At 42.1% G+C, this 13,750-nt stretch overlaps 1 protein-coding gene across 1 annotated transcript; it reads left to right on the forward strand.

The window, feature by feature from the left end:
• Positions 1-367: 367 nt before the first annotated feature.
• On the forward strand, positions 368-13,127 carry TMEM64 (transmembrane protein 64). The gene is given in 7 exon segments (XM_083824794.1): positions 368-607; positions 609-653; positions 655-727; positions 730-844; positions 846-1,506; positions 7,009-7,164; positions 10,570-13,127. Coding segments are annotated over 7 exon segments (1,470 nt in total). The 5' UTR covers positions 368-382; the 3' UTR covers positions 10,765-13,127.
• The last annotated feature ends 623 nt before the right edge of the window (positions 13,128-13,750 follow it).

Raw genomic sequence — 13,750 nt, forward strand, 5'->3', positions numbered from 1 at the left:
TGCTGTGACCCCAAAGCCCCAAATGCTGCCTGGCAGAGGTGTCTCTACTTTGTGGAGAGGCAGAAAATGGAGCGTTTGCGGAAGCCCATTCACGTAGAGGAGATGAACAGCCAACACATCCCAGGGGTCTGGGAGTAACCGGCTAGTCAGAGTCTCCTCGAGCACACACTTCTGCCAGAAAACAGCCGGCTTCAGCCCCCCAGTTAAACTTCCTCCATGACCAAGGGGCTGCGAGAAGCGGGCCGAGGAGCCCCCAGGGCGTGCAGGGGCCGACGGAGGGCCACGGGCCGGGGGGAGGCGGCGCCCCGGGCCGTGAGGCGAGGCCGAGGGGGCGGCTCCGGAGGCTCCCCGCGCCCGGCTGGGGCACGCCCGGCCGGATCGGATGCGATGGGAGCGGGGCGGGCCGGGCCGGGCCGGGGGCGGAGCGGGGCGCTGCCTGCCGCCGAGCCCCGCGGCGGAGCGGAGCGGAGCGGGGCGCTGCCTGCCGCCGCCCCCGGAGCGCAGCCTCCTCCCCATCCGCTGCCTGAGCGGCGCCGGGGCTGCCACATCGGCACGGCCGCTCCGCCGGGCGCTTCCCGGAGCCGAGCGGGAGATGGGCGGCGCGGCCGAGGGGAGGCAGCGCGAAGGCAGCGGCGGCGGCGGCAGCGGCAGCGGCGGCGGCGGCCGAGAAGCAGCAGCCGAAGCGCGGCCCCTTCCCTCCCGCCCTCCCCGCTGCCGCTTCCCCGCCCCCGGCCGGCCCTCGGCCGGGCTCCGCCGCCCGCAGCGGGCCATGGCGGGGCGATGAGGGAGCGGCCGCCCCTGGCCGCGGGCTGCGCGGGGAGGCGGGGAGCGGCGGCAGGAGGAGGAGGAGGAGGAGGAGGAGGAGGAGGGGGAGGAGGCGGCGACGGCTTCGTCCCGGCGGAGGCGGCGGGGGCCGGAGGGCTGCTGCTGGGGCCCTACGGCGAGCAGGGCGGGCTGGCGCCGGCCGAGCTGCTGCTGTGCCAGCTGCCCGAGGCGGGCGGCGGAGGGGCCGGGCTGGCCGAGGCCCGGGGCTGGCGCTGCTCCTGCTGCCTGCTGGGCACCTGCTGGTGCAAGAGCTGCCTCGGCGTGTGCGTGCTGGCCGCGCTCTGCTTCGCCTCGCTGGCCCTGGTGCGCCAGTACCTGCGGGACCTGCTGCTCTGGGCCGAGAGCCTGGACAGCCTGGCCGGAGTGCTGCTCTTCACCGCCGGCTTCATCGTCGTGTCCTTCCCCTGCGGCTGGGGCTACATCCTGCTCAACGTGGCCGCCGGCTACCTCTACGGCTTCGTGCTGGGCATGGGGCTGATGGTGCTCGGCGTCCTCGTCGGCACCTTGGTGGCCCACGTGGCCTGCAGGCGGCTGCTGGCCCGCTGGGCGCTGGCCAGGATCCAGGGCAGCACGACGCTCAGCGCCGTCGTCCGCGTCGTGGAGGGCGGCAGCGGCCTCAAGGTGGTGGCCCTGGCGCGGCTCACGCCCATCCCCTTCGGGCTGCAGAACGCCGTCTTCGCGGTGAGTCCCGCACGGGGTCGGCTGGAGGAAGCCGAGGAGCCTCGGTTTCCTTTAGCGGTGGTAAAACTGACCCCCGTGCCTCCTGCTAGCGTCGCCGCATGTCCTCCTGAGGAGGCACGCTGTCAAGGCACTTCGTTCGGTGGCACTGCCTGAGAGTTACGGTCTGCTCGCCACCTTTTGAGGCTTAAGCGTTGGGAGGATGCACCGAGATGCTTTGTAGCAAAATCTGTAGAAGGACTTGGCAGCTTGTGTCTTGTAAAGTGATCCGAGTGGGAGGAAAAGTTGTATTTTCAAGCAGCCTTGCCTAAACTACTCCCTAACCTACTTAACGTAAATGTTTGCATTGCAAAGAAAGTAGTGGACAGATTAAAGTTCTTTCTCTACTTGATGCATGTAGTGTGCATCTAGCAAATCCATACATGGTGTTAAGTCCTTGCATGTGAAAGAGGCAGCGTATTTTGGGCAGAGCAGTATGATACGGACACAGAGCTGGAAAGGGGTTCGGTACATCAGTGAAAGTGAGTTCAAATGAGCCTGGCAAGAGGCTGGATTGCTTTTCTTTCCTGCTTCTAGATGAAGATAGATGCATACTGTATGAGTAATTTATTATTTAAAACTTGCAATCTTTCTGTCCTTTTTGATCATCTTAAAGGAGACAGTAAGGAAGGACAGGGTGTATACGTTTTTGAGTTCATGCTGTTGATGAAGTGCCAATTTCAGACCTCAGCTCTTCCCAAATGCTTTGTCTAAAGAATCTGTTTCAGGCTGTAGTACGCCTCGGTTGTGTCTGCTAAATCGGAGAAATCAAAACAAAGCACACCAGATTGGGAAATATTTTTAATGTTTAACAGTAACTCCTATGTGCTTTAAGGAAAAGACCCTATAAACAAACAATTTGGTCTGCCACTTTCTTACGGCACACTTTCCTCATTTGCAGTCCTGATTTTGAAGTGCTTGCTTAATTTTGAAGAATCAGCTGGTTGAAGTGAGGTTACTGAATACCAAGTTTCTTATTTAAGCAGAACTTAAGCTAGTTCATCCACAGAATTTTCAGGGTTTACCCCGCACACCAAAGAAACCATTGCTGCGTATAAAATTAACAGCAGATGCGGGTGCTGGGGCATTAGTCTCAAGAGCTGTAGCCACTTACTTCATTTTAAGTAGATCCTTTAACCATTTCCTGGTTAGGAATGAGAAGAATCTCATTTCATTTATGTTTTATGTACTCATCTATGTTGTTAAGGGACTGAGGATGCTTTGACAGGCATGGCCAGTGGGATGAGAGCAGTGGGGAGCAGGGCAGGCAGCGCTGCCTGGGACCCTCCCGAGGCACAGGGTCCTGATGAAGCTTTTACACTGGGACCCTTTTAATAGTTGGGAGCTGTTGTGCCTCAGTTGTCCATAGCTCCTGGGTCTCACCTGAAGTAGTCAGCAGCGCTGCATCTGAAAAGACCAGAGAATTACCAAATTAAAATGATTTCCTTCCGGGCCTAACCATTCTGCTATGTCTGGAAACAATTCAGTGGAGTAGTCAGGCCAGTGTAATATTATAATGATGCTGTAAATCAGTATTTTGTGTTCTCGGAGCACTGTGAGCTAAGTAATTTTCTTACTGAGGTTTCGGTGTAAAAATAACAGATAGGAAATGAGATGAAACTAGATTATTGAGCAAGTCAAATAACTTGGATGTTGCCTGCTAAAATTAGTTTGGGGAGTTGCTTTTATTACTCCTGATTTATTACTTTACAGGGTAGTCAAATAATGCAGTGTTCAATTTTTAATTAAGAATGTTTAGCATGAACTGCTACATTACTGAAAAATAAGAATGTTGCACCAAATCTGGGATTCCAAAGCTGTTTCTCACTTTGAGTCAAGTTTAAGGTTTGTGTGAAATACAGAAGTCTACCAGCAAAGACTTAGCTGTGATTTCTTTGAAATCTGACTTATTTGCAAACTTAATGCACTACTTAAATTTAAAATGTAAGGGGATTTGGGGTATCCTAGCCATCCGTCTGTTCCCTGTGCTCACAACTTAAGCAATGAATTTGACAAGGTTTATTCTTATTATTAAAAAAAGAGTGAACTGAAGTCTTTAGAAAACCTAAATATCTTTTAATTTTCCAGCAGTCTAGTTTATGCTTGTTTTCTGTATTCGTGTTTATAAGTAAACTGGTGAGACTGAGCATACTTGAATGAAAGGGAAGGGAGGAAGTGACACATGAGGTCTGGGGACTAAGTGATAACCTCGAGGTGAGAGGGGTCATCTGCAGGGCTGGCACACGCCGTGTGCTGAGCACTGTGGGCAGCTGCAATTGCGGCGAAATTTATGGGAAGAAGGAAGAGAGCTTCCTGGCATTTGACTAGTGATAGGATCGTATTTTTTGAAACAGTGTTGAGTAGAAAATTTCTTTTTAAGAAAAAGGAATTTCTTCTTAGTTTTTTTACCAGGCGGACACAAACTCCTTGAGGCCATTCTGCTCTTCTCTGGGAAAGCACTGAGTATTGGGAGCAGGAGAGTAATGTATTTACACGCCTTTCTGGAAAACCTAGGGACTTGTAAAATGAAAGCATGTTCGTATATTTCTTTGAGTGGGTTTTGCTTATTTGTTGATCCTGTAACATGCCGCCAGGGTGGCCAGTGCTGTGCTGATAGCTCCTACTGAAGTGTTTGCCCACGCACAGCCCTCTCCCCTCTGCATCTCCGAATGTTTTGAAGGTAGGTCTGCACGGGGGCACGGTATGCAGGTTATCACCTCCTTCCAGCTAGTGGCTCCCTGGTGATAGGTATGTGCAAACTGATTATCTGTAGTACCTGGTGTAGCCTAGATCAAAATTCATTTTTTTTTTCTTTTCTGATAGGGATATTGTATAAAAGAAGTAAGCTGCCTAAATATTTTAGTGTCCAAGCGAATGCCTCTGGTTCCAGAAACATTTCACTAATATTTCGCTGTGAAGTGAGAGTTCAAAAAATGTTAAGTGCTTTGCAGGCACATGCAGCCTGCTTACTTTGCTTGTTGGAGAGTTGGTAGCTATTTTTCTGGTTGTTTTTATTCTGTACCTTTTTTTTTTTTTTGAGTAAGTGAAAAACATCAGAATTGTCCATTGCTCTCAGCTGCTAAGCCTACCTGATCTGAAACATGTGGACTCATGAATTGAGGGGAGAGAAGTCTGCTGCAGTCCCCAGAGGCATGTGACCCCCTAACAGCATCCCAACACAAGCATTTGTTTTTTGACAGAAATGAACCAAAGGGGTCAGCTGCAAAGAAAGCACGAAAGTTTTTATCAGACACAGCCTGTCCAGGGCTCAGTGGGAGAGTTTCTGTTTAACACGATTGTTAACAGAGCCGTTAGTTTGTTCTTAAATTTATTTTAACATGTTGCTGCAGCCTGTAACACAGATGTAGCCATGCTTGCTTTGTGATTTTGCTGTTATTTTTTTGCTGAAGTGAGCTCTCCCTAGAAACAGAGTCCTAGGAGCCTCTGTTTGGCGGTGTGGCCACACAGACTGCAGTTTGGCAGACCTCTAGAACAGGTACAGGTTTGCAGAAGGAAAGATAAGATAACGTGTAAGTTTTACTGAAAATGTCTCATTTTTTTCAGGTGGGGACACCATCTGTTTCCTACGCTTTCAGGGGGAAGGGATACTAATGTAGATCTAAACCCCACAAACCAGGAGTTAAAAGGACACCTACAGACTCTTTCTTTCCTCTCATTATCTCTCCTTTTAGTGGGGTGCACAAATCACAGTCCAACGTGTCTGTTGGCAGCCTCTCCTTCATTTGGAAGCAGTCTCTCTCGTGGCCCAGGGTGTCTGGATGCTTTAGGACAGATGTGCAAACACGCTCCTTTGCAGCTAGAGTGTCCTTAATACATATTCAGAAATGAAAGAGGTGCCCAGGAGTGTTAAAACAATCTTTGGGAAGTTTCCCAGCTCCATTAGATCTAATGACAGTGTCCTACTTAGCAAATCTTGCCGCAGCATTAGTATATCAGAGACTTTTAATAGCAATTCTTTCATTCTCTTGGCAATAAGGGAAGTTTTGGTTATGCATCCCTATTATATGGCCCAGATTACTATGATTATTTTTTTTTTTAACTGTTTTGAAAGCATCAGTCAAATATGAAGTTCTGACATGATCATGTAGTGCTTTTTCATTAGAAATCTAAATTAAACTTGTGTAGAGAAGGAGATTTATTATTTGTCTTGCTGATATATATTAAAGTCCATGGGAGCTGTAATTTACAGCGTGAAGATTGGAATTGGCTTACTGGATCTTATTCCCATGAATTATTCTTGATCTTCATGCTCCATTGCATTTTCCTCCTCCATTGCTCTTCCTTCTCCCTAAAACTTTCCACTCATAGTGCTTAGAGCTGTGAGAATCCAGCATTGTGACTTTTATAGTAATCAAAGGTTATTTTAAGAATAGTATGATGAAATAAATAACTCCGCTGCTATTCTCTTGTCTTCATCATTGTACAGAACTGTCAAGGTCAATAATTTCCATGTAGACTCCCAGTGTTAGGAGCTGTTCTTAATTAGAACTTGTTTTATTATTATTTGATCAACTGAATAGTCTAGAAAACTCATTAGACTGCTTGTTTCAAAATCGCCTTTTCTATAGGCATTTTATTTTTAACCCATTGTTTCATTCTGTTTTCATTTTCTTGCATAAATATATATTGGACTCTTGGATCTTGATTTTAATAATTCTCAGTGGTTGCTGATACTAAGTTAGCTGGTGCTGTGTAAGTTGTCCCATGTAAACTGTCCACATATGGACTACAAACAGAAATTTCTCAGCAAAGAGACGACGATATCTTGAAGTGTTACTCATGTGTTTTTTTTTTCCAGGAAAAACTAACAAAAGCTATAGTCATATTTACTGTTTTGTTCACTCATTGAAGTTTGATATAAAATAACCTTTGGTAGAGAATCTTCATGATGTCTATTTATATGTCTATAGACACTTATATATATAATATATATATACATATATATTTTAATGAGCTATATAACTTCCATTGCAGAGGCAAATTGTATCTGCCATTCTGTTTACCTCGATCTTATTTAGTACAGTGACATTTTGAACAATTACCTCTTTTATTAGTTGCCATACCTGTAAAACCCATAGAAAATAGATAATATACATCAATTTTTGCTTTGGACTTTCACTTTTGGTAAAGTACTTTCTTCACAGTCTCATAAATTGTAGGGCTCTGTTCACCATGAAGAAATAAACGTCTTAAGTGAACGGTGTAATTGCATCCTTACTTATGACTTTTGCACAGAGATGTTGTTTAATGTACGATGAAATTAAATAAAATGTAGTAACTTTAAAAAAGCCAGATGAAAACTAGCCACATATTGTTTTATTGTATTCTCTGACAGTAAAAAGTTTGTTTTTATTTTTTGGCACAGATGTTTCTGGGAGAGGCAGTCTAATGGGTTACACATGTAGGTTGTGCTGTGGCTTCTTACATTTTTTTTTTTTTTAATAGGTTACAGATTTGTCACTACCCAGCTACTTGATGGCTTCTTCAGTTGGGCTGCTTCCTACTCAGCTCCTGAACTCATACTTGGGCACTACCTTGCGTACCATGGAGGACGTGATTGCAGAACAAAGTGTTAGTGGCTATTTTATATTCAGTTTACAGGTAAGTTAATACGAGGGATTTCATAGAGTTTGGTAGCAGTAATGTCACTCTGTGTCCACTTTCGTAAGCGATTACTCTTGGAAACAGTCATCTACTTGTGTTTGGGAACATTTCTTTATCCCTTTTATTTCTTGCTCATCAGCCGTACCGGTGGGATTTGAGATAGGATTTTGCTTTTGGAGATAGTAGGCAAGCTTCGTACCTATAGCATTGTCTCTTCAAGTCACTGAATCTTCACTTTGAAGACCGTGCTCTTAGGAACGTCTATGAGATGTAGAGATTCTGCACTGCTGGTTTCTCTTTGAGATTGTAGAGCCTCTAGCATAAAAGAGCTGGGCTATAGGATGTGTGGGGCAGCTGCTTGTCTCAAGTATTAGGAGCTGCTCTCTGTTGGCATAACAACTCCCTAGTCTGCGGCAGCTGACCTCCTGCAGTCTGAGAGCCGAGCTGTGGTGTATGGTATTGAAAAGTAGGAGGTGTTTGAGAAGTGTTTAATTTATAACTTTGGTATTTTCAGTAGATTGCGTAAAACTGAGATGACACTCATTTTTCATGGGCCTAATGACTGCTTGATAACCCAGACGGACAGGTTTCCAATGTTCTGCTTTCTTTTGGTTTTGTTTTCTTCCGTTAAACTTTAATTCTGTCATACCTCGTGTGATACAAAGCAGAGCTTGCTCAGTGTTCTCTTTTTCTGTTTCTCCCACAATTTGCACTGTTAATTTTTCTTCTGGTGCCCTCTGTGGTAATCTCCTGCCGAATTTTAGACTTGTCAAACCACCCCTACACAAAAGTCTGTGCGCTTAGGGTGCTTTGACCCAGAACCTGTGCCATGTTCACCGTTAACACCAAACGCTTTCAGTTTTGTGTAGGTCTTTAGGATGAAAGGTACTGTGGAAATACCATATTACTAATGCTTACATCGAAATATCCTAATTTTGCAAGGAGGTAAATTCATCAGCAGTGCACAGTACCTTTTGATGAGCTTAGCTGATGAAATAATTAGTCAGTAAATCTTGGGGATAAGCCTTAAGTTGGAGACAATTGTAAACATAAAGGTAATGAACATATCAGAATGAGATTATATATTAAAACCTCATCTGACATTGTTGGCACTTCCAGGTTGTGTTAGACCAGCAGTTACCATGGTTTGCTGACTTGCAGTTCATGCTGCAGTCATTTATCTTCCTCCTTTTATGATCGCAAGGCTGATGTTTAACAATGCTAAGATAAAAAGCTAACTCTACAACCATTTTAACCCATCACCCTCCTGAAACTTGTATGTTCTTAAATGGAACTTAGGAATGGAACACATTTATGTGTTGTTTTGTGTTATTTATATGTCGTTATCTTAAACGGAACACACTTATAGGCTTAATAGAAAGGTTTGAGTATTAAAAATGCATTTGCAATTGTGAGGTAAATAACTTCAATATATCAAATTGAAAATAAGTGGTTACTTGATCCATTTTCATTTTAGTCATGAAATGTTATTTCAGGAGTTAGTAGTTTTTAGTGGTTGTTCCTGTGTCGTCCCCCCCTTAAAGTTTTTTTTATAACGACATTGACTCTTCTTCATGGTTATATGGGTTGCCAGTGTAGTGTAACTTGCTCAGGTAAGTGTGAGTTGAATGTTTGAACAGAAGTGCTCACCACCTTGAGAGCAGTTCTTAAGAGTTGACTGGGTAAGGCAAGGGGAGCCCATTAGTGGAGGAATTACTGATGTTCTCCCATTTTTTTCTCAGGCATCTGCCTAGTGCTTTGCCTCGCTGTGTGGCTTTGATGGGACTTCGGCTTAGTAAACAGCTGTAAAATCCTTCACATTTCGTGGTTGTCTGTGTGTGTATTTTTAAATTATTCGTCTAGGGAACTGAGGCTATTGATAGTAATATCTCAAACCAGTCAAGGTTAAATATTTGGGTAAGCCCTTAGAATAGGGTTTTTCCTATTAATTCAGAATATGGTATCCATAGTCTCCTTTTGACTTTTTAGTTGGCAATCTTTTGAATCCTGTAACTTGAATTAGTGAAGGGATTTTTTTTTTTTTACCACAAGCAAGGAGCAGGCTGCCCGGAGAGGTGATCAAGTCTTCATCCTTGGAAGTTTTCAATACCCGACTGGACAAAAGTCCTGACCAACCTGGTCTGATCTCACAGCTCTGAGCAGCAGGTTGGGCTAGAGATTCCTATACACCTTCCTGGTGCAATTATACTATGGCCATACTTGTCAGTCCTTTTACTCTATAATATTCTAGCAACTTTGATGCCAAGCTGATAGGTGTTTTAAGTGGTCTTTAATGTCATGGAAAACATAGCCCTACCAATTAATGAAGTTCAGATTTTGGACTCCAGACCTTTGCTTATGTTTATTTACAACAGAACATAAAGTTATGTTTTGTTTTCTTTTTTAAAGAAAGTTACAGATTTCAGCTAGTTTTATAAAACATTTTTTAAAAAGTCATAAGATTTTACTTCTTTTAAAGGGACTGTCATTATGAGACAGCTTGATTTTATTTGAAGATTTATATTTTTATAAGGAGGATTTTCAGATTTTTCAGAAGACTGTAACCAGTGTTTTATTGAAACCAAAGGCTGACTCTCAGAAGTGTAGTCCGTGGTAATGTCATTAAACAAGTGATTTCTAAGCAAAAGTTGTCTCAGTTTATTCCTGATGATTTCTATGGTGAAAGTTTAAAAAATTCTAATACGATACTGAGCAAAAAAAATGTAAACTAAAATTCTTACTTTTGGATAATATTTCCTCCTAAAACAAAAAAATGAACATCCCTCCCACCCCAGAGCCCATCCTCTAGAAAGCAAGTACAACCCGTACAGGTAAGTTGTTCAGAAACTGTGGTTCTGTCCTACTTTGTCCTGATATCTGAGAAGCAGCACTGCTGCTTTTTGCAATCTTCTGTGCTGGCGGGGCAAGGGCAAGAAGTTTTACTTCCTTTTCTCTGCATCATCCTGCCTCTGCTGTTTGGCAAGTTGCAGATAACCATTAAAATTTTAACCTATCTTTCACATGGTATGTGGAAAACAGTTTTGCTTTCTAGTGGTACACTGTGCCATTTTTTTGTGGAGTTAGTTTTGCCAAGAGATACGGTGAGGGGTTTGCTTTCTAACAGGTATGTGGGGGACAATGGAAACAAACAACCTCTATCTTAAAATCAAATTAACACTTAAGTTCTATGTATTGTCTGTGTTTTGGTATGCTAGTAGCAGCATACGTTGAGTTAGAACCCCTTGTTGGTTAAGTTCATCTGCCTTTCAGTGTATGAAGTATTAAGTCAGTAGATGCCTCCATGAATCTTTACATTGATGACTTTGTTTTGTTCTAAACAGTTGTTCTATATTCATGCTTACAGTTTATATAGCCTATATCACTCCTTTGTTTTATTTGCAGATTGTTATCAGCATAGGACTTATGTTTTACGTTGTTCACCGAGCTCAAGTGGAACTGAACGCGGCTATTGTAGCGTGTGAGATGGAAATGAAGACATCTCTCGTTAAAGACTGTCAACCGAGCATCGGTGGTTCAACCACATACTGCAACAAAAGGACAGTGGCGTTCTCTGGGGGAGGTGTCAATATTGTGTGATTTTAAGTATTAATAAAGTAAGGTTTTGTGAACCTAAGCTGTTGCCTAGAAATACCTATGGACAATTCAACTAGCTTTGAAAAAAAAAATATTCAAATGGTTACAGGTTGTACTATGGCACAAACCAACTGACCAGCTCTTGAATTGCACGTGGAGTGACTTCTAGCAAAAAACAGAAGATGGTGAAGTAACTTAAGATGTAAATGCAAGTCTGGCTGCACCTTTGGTCATTTATTATGCCTATCATGGCCTGTAGTCTGCACTTTAGTTTTTTTTGTTTATTTTCTTTGCTTCTATAAACTGAGAAATGCTTCTATAAACTGAGAAAAGTAGCACAGAGGTAAATATTTTTCTGCTTAGCATTATTTATAAGGCTGAATAATTATATGCAGTAGAACTTTATTACTGATAAAGATGAATGAGAAAGTACGCAATTCAATGTACGTTATCCTTGAATGTGCTTTTGCTTCCAGACCTTGGAGTGTATTATTTTGCTAATGATGGGACCAGTTGGCTTTTCCTTCATTTCTGACTGGGGGGGCAGGGGAAAGAGAGAACCCTATATAAAATTTTGGTTGAATGTATTTTTGTAAGTCATTGAAAATGTTGCAGAGCCATGCATATGTATTCACACAAGCTTAAATCCTACATTGTGGGACTGAAGTGCTCTTAAATAACATTTTAAGTTACACTGTGTAATATGCAAAGGAAAAGGGAAAATGCAGAAGTTATAATAGATTGCAGTGACTAGCACTATTTGAAGGAAACTTCATGAATCAACTAACTGTTGAATTGGTTTTACCACCTTGGTGATTGTAACAAAGGGCTGTTCCATGTTAATCCTATTTATAAATATTTTTGATGTTTTTCAGCTCACATACCTGCATGTAATAAGGCTTCCAGAATAGGGAGCTAAATCTATCCTTCAAACAAAAATTATGAGATATAACACTACTAATCTTACATGAAGGTGGCCTTTATTTTATAAGTAAATCCCTCCCTCCCTTTAAAAAGCTTTAAAAATTCAGTTGGTATGTTTTTTTCTAAAAGTTTTACTTTTTTTTTTTAAAGATGCAATCTATTATATATTTCATCACAGTGAAGAAATGAAAACTAGAGGTTTTCTTTGGAAAAATAAATAATCCAGTAATGGAGGAGGACAGTAATGTCTCTGAGACTCAGGAATTCTGACTCCATTTTTGCAAGACAACACTGTATTGGATAATGCTCCTTTTATGCGTGCTATGGACTGTTTTTCACTGCATTTGAACAGACTGGATAACCTGATAATAATTTCTGTGTGTGTGTATGCATGTATGTCTGTATGGGCAAAAGCAAAACAATAATGCCTGAAGGTGACATGTTGTGTGTGTGAGTTTCCTGTAGATATACACACCAATGTTCAATTGCTCAAACACACACAAGTCATCTGACACAACAATAATGTATTACTTATTTTGTAGTTATTTTTGTGTAAGTTTTTGAGGATGCTTTCAGTCTTTGTGTTATTTTCTAACAAAACATGACTGTGCCTCCTTTTTGTAAGGCTGTTTGTAGGGTCCAAGCATTTTCGTCTTGTTGAGAATAGCAAGAGAACAGCATGTCTTCAAGGTAGATGGGAAGCAGAGATTTTATAACCTGTGGCAGTCTTATTGTGAGGACGTACAGTACGTGGATAACTTGACAGCTAAGCATTCCTTGGTAGTAAAATTCAATTTTGTTATTTAAATGTGTATCCTTTGCAGACGGCTGTTCTTGGGTCTTGTGACCTTAGGAACTAAACTGGTTAAATAACAAAGTTCAGATTGTCTCCCTTTTTGTTTGTTTTTTAAAAAGACAATCTGTATATACCTGGAAGTGTTCATTTACATATCTCTGCCTCTGACAGCTCCTGTGTGAAAACAAGAGAGCCAGATAACTTTTGATGGCGTTATTTGTCATCACAGTATGATTGAGCCCTTTCTTAACTAAACTTTTTAAAAGTGTTTTATTCCTTGGAGTTGAACAATCCTTGAATAAATGAACTGATCTGAATTTTGCTCCATCTTGCTAAATCAGCGGTAGTGTTATGAAGAGGTTTTCTCTTTCCGTTTTTTTAACTAACTTAAGGTTGTGTTGACTATTCAAGAACATTTCCCAAATATGTATTTTGAAGTGCTTTTATTTCCATGACACTTTGTAACCAGAGTAACTTCACTATGTGAACACTTTTGTAGTATGGAACTAGTTCTTAAGACTTTTGCATTTTGCTTGATACTTGTAATATTTGTGTACAAGTTAATGGGAAATGTGCATTAAAAGGAACTTTTCTGTACCATGCCAATCATAATTTTATACAATAAATTCACTCCAATTTCTTTAAAGAGATATGTATTAAATGTCTAGGTTGCTACAAAGCTGTAGTTGGAAATAAGGTGCAATGAAGTGTCGTCTCTATATGTGCACACAAAGATACTTGTCTACCTTGAAGAAGTAACAAGTTAGGATTTTAGAATGAACTCCATGGGTGGTGAGTTACTGATGAGGGAAGAGCATTTTTAAAATTATTATTAAAGAAATAATTGCTTAATTCTGTTAAATACTTCAAAGATTTTGATATCTGTAGCTGCCTTTTTCGATTCAAGAATAAGAGTACCCATGTGCTCATGAGAAGCGTGCCAATGAACTGAAAGACTGATATTTTTAAATGTAAGAGTGATGTGATGAGTTTTTTCAGATAGTCTTCCTACAATTAAAGATGGTATGAACAATTTAAATAATATGTGACAAGTCACATTCACAAATGCTTTTGTAGCTGCAGTGGTGGGGAAATTTCTGCTTTTTGTACGCAAAACATACCCAAATTACAAGTCACGTAGAAGACAGAATTTCTGCTGCATGGCACCAGTTTTACTTCCTCCTTCTTGTGGGAAGAGCAACTGTGTAATAAATCTACCAAAATCTAACTTTATACTAAGTGTCTGAGAGGATTTTTTTTTTTTTTTGG

The sequence above is a fragment of the Anser anser genome (genome assembly GCF_964211835.1).
Source record: "Anser anser genome assembly, chromosome: 2".
NCBI classification, from domain to species: domain Eukaryota; kingdom Metazoa; phylum Chordata; class Aves; order Anseriformes; family Anatidae; genus Anser; species Anser anser.